Genomic DNA, 5,359 nt, shown 5'->3' with positions numbered 1-5,359 from the left:
TTCAATGTAAAGTTAATGGAATGTTTTGAATTGTTGCCAACATTACGGATGAGATGTCGTCACTCTGGTTATAGGCACTCTAATCCAAAGTAGTCTTCGAAGTGAGAATAAGTTATAAACATTTACGAATAAGAATGTCTTTATTTTTAATGCAAGGATTTGAAAAAAAAAATTTTTTTCCATATTTTTGAAAAAAAAAATATTTTTTCCATATTTTGAGTGAAAAATACTCAAATTTTGAAAGCTCCGTCGCTTAACTCAAAAATGAGTAGATAGGTGGTAACTCAAGTTTAGAGCAAATACAAATTATTATTATTTGTATTTGTTTAGAGTACGTGCACTTTTTGTGAATTTGAGTGGTGTGTAACTCAATTTTGAGTTATATTGAATGAGGGTGTAGGCTCCTTTTATTATTTTCAAAACACAATGAGTAAAACGATAGAAATGTATCCGTCGAATTCTGTCTAATGAATTATGATCTACAAAAAACCGATTTAGTGCGAAAAGCGAACGTTTTCTGTAAATGTACTAAAATCAATTATGCAAAGGTAAGCAATTATGATGTTCTTTCGTATCTTTGTGGCTTATGTATCTAAAGCATATATTTATTTCAGTGAAATGGAAGTTTGCCTTGCACGAGAGGAGATACTAAAAACAGAAGAACCAGAAAACAGTCCTGAAGCCTTTTCCTCATCATCCGCTCCAACAATCGATTCCCCAATAAAACTCGAATATGAGATTTGTGATGAGAAATTCACACAGAAAAGTGACCATGAAGACGTCTTAGTACCGAAGAAGGAACCGATTTATAGTTGCGAAATTTGCGGGAAACAATTTTCTTTGAAGAGTAATCTGAAGAAGCATACTTCGTTCATACTTTCATACTGAAGACAAACCATTAAAGTGTAATGTGTGTGGCAAAGGATTCCTGTATTATCAGAGATTAAAGGACCACAGCAATATTCACACTGGTGAACGTCCCTACAGTTGCACTGTATGCGAAAAAAAATTTTCCATGAAGGATTACCTAGCTAAACACATGTCTATTCACCAAAGTGAGTACAATTATAAGTGCAATGTGTGTGGCAAAGCCTTTAAAAATGGCGCTTACCTCGCGAGTCACCAACGCATTCATACGAACGAAAAGTTTAAATGCACCATTTGCGAGAAAGATTATTCCAATAAGTATTATCTCAGCATACACATGAAAATTCATGCGGATGGTTACGAGCATAAGTGTGATGTGTGCGGCAAAGGATTCATCTCAAAATCGTGTTTGAAAGACCACGAAAATAGTCACACGGGTGCACGGCCTTACAAATGCACTGTCTGTGGAAGGGACTTTCATCGTAAAACAAAACTTTCTATACACATGAAACTTCACAAAAGCGAACGACCGTTCAAATGTACCGTATGTGGCAAGGATTTCGTCTTTATGGCTCATTTATCCAAACACATGCTTCTTCACACGGATGATTATAAGCATAAGTGTGACATTTGTGGCAAAGGTTTTGTAACCAGAACACTCTTGGAAAATCATAAACGCCTTCATACAGGAGAGCGACCGTTCAAATGCACCGTATGTGGAAAAGAATTCGCCATTAAGGGTAAACTAACTAAACACATGTCTAGTCACCAAAGTGAGTACAAATATAAGTGCGAAGTGTGTGGCAAAGGCTTTTACGATGGTAATAACCTCGCGAGCCACACACGCATTCATACAAACGAAAAGTTTACATGCACCATTTGCGAGAAAGATTATTCCAATAAGTATTATCTCAGCACACACATGAAAATTCATGCGGATGGTTACGAACATAAGTGTGATGTGTGCGGCAAAGGATTCATCTTCAACTCACTTTTGAAAGACCACGAGTATAGTCACACAGGTGAACGACCTTACAAATGCGATGTATGTGGAAATGATTTCTCCACTCGGTACTTCCTATCCAGACATATGCTTATTCACACGGATGATTATAAGCATAAGTGTTACGTTTGTGGTAAAGGATTCATGACCAAAAAACGCTTGCAAGATCATGAACGCCTTCATACAGGAGAGCGACCGTATAAATGCACTGTGTGTGGAAAAGATTTCGCGACTAATTATTACCTATCCCGACACAGGATAATTCACGGAAGAGATTATAGGTACAAGTGTGAAGTGTGTGGCAAAGGCTTTCATGAGAGTTATAACCTTGCGAGACACATACACATTCATACAAACGAGATGCATGTGAATGATTACAAGAATAAGTATGCAGTGCGCGGTAAAGAAATCATTTCCAAATCACTTTTGGAAGACCACAAAAATAGTCACACAGGTGAACGGCCTTACAAATGCACTGTATGCGGAAAAGATTTTCAAGATAAAATAAATCTTTCTATACACATGCGACTTCACACAATCGAGCGACCGTACAAATGCACCGTATGTGAAAAAGAATACGCCGTTAAGGGTTACCTAACTAAACACATGTCTAGTCACCAAAGTGAGTACAAATATAAGTGCGAAGTGTGTGGCAAAGGCTTTTATGATAGTAATAACCTCGCGAGCCACATACGCATTCATACAACGTCATCATACGAAAAGTTTAAATGCACTATTTGCGAGAAAGATTATTCCAATAAGTATAATCTCAGCACACACATGAAAATTCACGTGGATGATTACGTGCATAAGTGTGATGTGTGCGGCAAAGGATTCACCTGCAAATCACTTTTGAAAGACCACGCACATAGTCACACAGGTGAACGGCCTTACAAATGCACCGTATGTGGGAAAGATTTTGCCGTGACGGCTTGCTTTACTAAACACATGCTTACTCACACGGATGATTATAAGCATAAGTGTGACTTTTGTGGCAAAGGTTTTGTGACCAGGAATCTACTGAAAGATCATAAACGCTGTCATACAGGAGAGCGACCGTACAAATGCACTGTATGTGGGAAAGCTTTCGCGTCTAAGACTTACCTATCCAGACACAGGTCTATCCACGAAAGGGATTTCAAGTACAAGTGTGATGTGTGTGGTAAAGGTATGAATGATAGTTCAGGCTTCGCAAAACACAATAGCCTTCATACGAACGAGAAGTAAATGCACCATTTGCGGAGAAGATTTTAGCTCTAAGATTGGCCAAGGATTCACAAAAGCAATCATTTAGAGATAGTTTGGAAAATTTATTGAGGTTTGTTTTTTGAATATCCGTTTGATTTGAGACTACAAAATGATTAACGTTTGAATCAGAGGTGGAAATAAACCCATTTTGCGCATGAAAAACCAAACACCGTGAATTAAAAAATTGGGTAACAAAACTAAAATTGCGACTATGTTTTAAATTGTGGGAAATGAAATTGAAGGCCTTTTTAAATTCTAAGTAGAACCAAAATAATCTAATCAAAAATCATTCAATCATTCATTCTAATATCTACAATAAATATGTGATATGAAAAGATAATACTGACTATTTTTATTTACTGTGAATCAAAAAAGATAATACTATTTTTATTTACTGTGAATCAAAAAACAAACACTCAAAAAATAAAAAAAAACTATCAAAAGGCTGTACGGGATTAATTTCTGGCATTCAGAAAAGCCAAATTATGTAATTCTCTAGAATAAAATTATCCTAGATTTGCACTTCACCGATGGTTTTAATTACCGATTTGCAAAGAAGCAATCTTTATAGTTCTTTAGATAACATTTGGAGCCATTAGAAGGGCTTATTTGGCATAATGTTCCCCATTGTTGTCCATTTTTCGTTGTGTATTCTTCTATCTTTCTTATTATCATTGCTGGCTGTTTTTCTGAACATAGATTCGGTTTCGTCTCGTTTCGAGAATCGATTCGATTCGTCTTCCATATCGAGTATAGAGAAAGCGATTGTAGTGGCAGTACATATTACTGTGAATATTCAGCTGGCGTTTAAAGTAAGCAGAACGGGAGTTGCAGTATTTGCGATGGATAGCAGATCGAGCGCGCTTGAATGCACGTAACCGACTATTAGACCAAGGTGGCTTCTGTGGATGTCGTTTAGGGGGACCAGCACAGGGAATAGCATACTCAAATGCTCCGCTGAAGTACTCTACAGCATCATTACCATCGGAAATTGCATCAAAAGCGTGCCAATTTGTGCGGGAGAGAGTAAATCGTTCAAAGCGTTGTAATCTGCTCGACGAAAATCTGGATCATGCAATACATAGCTTCAAGTTGTTTTGTTTTCAAAGACGACGGGTGTGGGTATTCTGAGTGAAACTTCGATTGCGGGATAGTCAGCGTCAAGGTCCGTAAGAGGTTTTGTAATTTATACTTAAAAATTGAGCTTTAAATATATCCCAAGCACTCTCTGTGGTCGATTCATCTATCGTTTCTGTTCATTACGTTTTTGTTTTCTTTTTTCGTCGCATTCTATAGTGTGCAAACGTCAACTCGACACTCGAAAGGAAACCTCCGATAATTAGGTAGTTTATCTAGAATAACTGCTGATTTATCGTTGCTGTCGTTATTAACTGAGCCACGCACAAATATAGGCCACCCTAGAGTGCTCGACGTTTTATGCATTTCTAAGACAAAACAAGAAAACCGCGTTACTAGGGTAATCTGCATAACTTCGAAAAACAGTGCGTAAAAAGAAACCCATCTATCACAGTCTACAAATTGAAACAGTTCTTCCATTTGAGAAAATCAAGTCAGTTCCGGTTTGTAGTTTTTTATCGCTATCTCCGGTACTTCCGGAACCGGATTCCGGGAGTCAGATTCGGAACACCGGCATGTTAGATGTGCGTTTGGGTGGTCTTCAACTTACAAGACCTGTTAATTAGAGGAATTAGTTTACTATTTTTGTAAAATTTGATCATTTTCACATCCTCTATAAAGATATTTGTTAGAATTTGCAGTATTCTCACTCATCAACCTGTAATTCCGGAACCGGAAGTAAGATCCCTATGAAAATTGAAAAATTTCACATGTGACAGTAGTGCCTTTGATTTGCGCTTAAGTTTGTTAAAATCGGTTCAGCCATTTCGGAGAAAAGTGAATGCAAATTTTTCTCGCATACACACAAAAATTTTGCGTACTCGACGAACTGAGTCGACTGGTATATGACACTCGGCCCTCCGAGCCTTAGTTCAAAGGTCGGTATTCGCATTGATTGCATGCCTTTCTCTATGTGAAAAGCAAAACGAGATTTGTTTTTAATTTTAGGGTGTGAGACATGGTCCATGATCACAATCCGATGCAGAAACCCCGTTTCGTTTTTTGCCGCAATTTCAATTGCTGTCTATCATTCAGCTCATGAGGAACGAATTTTCCCATCTTCTGAACCTTTTCAATGACGTACCATAAATGGTTTGACGATAC

General features: G+C 37.5%; 1 protein-coding gene across 1 annotated transcript; it reads left to right on the top strand.

The window, feature by feature from the left end:
* Positions 1-416: 416 nt before the first annotated feature.
* LOC131427924 (zinc finger protein 91-like) lies at positions 417-3,895 on the top strand. The gene is made up of 2 exons (XM_058591507.1): positions 417-548; positions 615-3,895. The coding sequence occupies exon 2, from the start codon at positions 1,016-1,018 to the stop codon at positions 3,095-3,097; it is 2,082 nt and encodes a 693-aa protein (XP_058447490.1). The 5' UTR covers positions 417-548; positions 615-1,015; the 3' UTR covers positions 3,098-3,895.
* The last annotated feature ends 1,464 nt before the right edge of the window (positions 3,896-5,359 follow it).

Source organism: Malaya genurostris, chromosome 2 (genome assembly GCF_030247185.1).
Source record: "Malaya genurostris strain Urasoe2022 chromosome 2, Malgen_1.1, whole genome shotgun sequence".
Lineage (NCBI taxonomy): Eukaryota > Metazoa > Arthropoda > Insecta > Diptera > Culicidae > Malaya > Malaya genurostris.
This window is presented reverse-complemented; position numbering and strand designations above follow the sequence as displayed.

What these genes read in the sequence shown, in the direction of transcription:
- LOC131427924 (XM_058591507.1), top strand. Translation starts at nt 1,016, where the DNA reads ATGAAGGATTACCTAGCTAAACACATGTCTATTCACCAAAGTGAGTAC.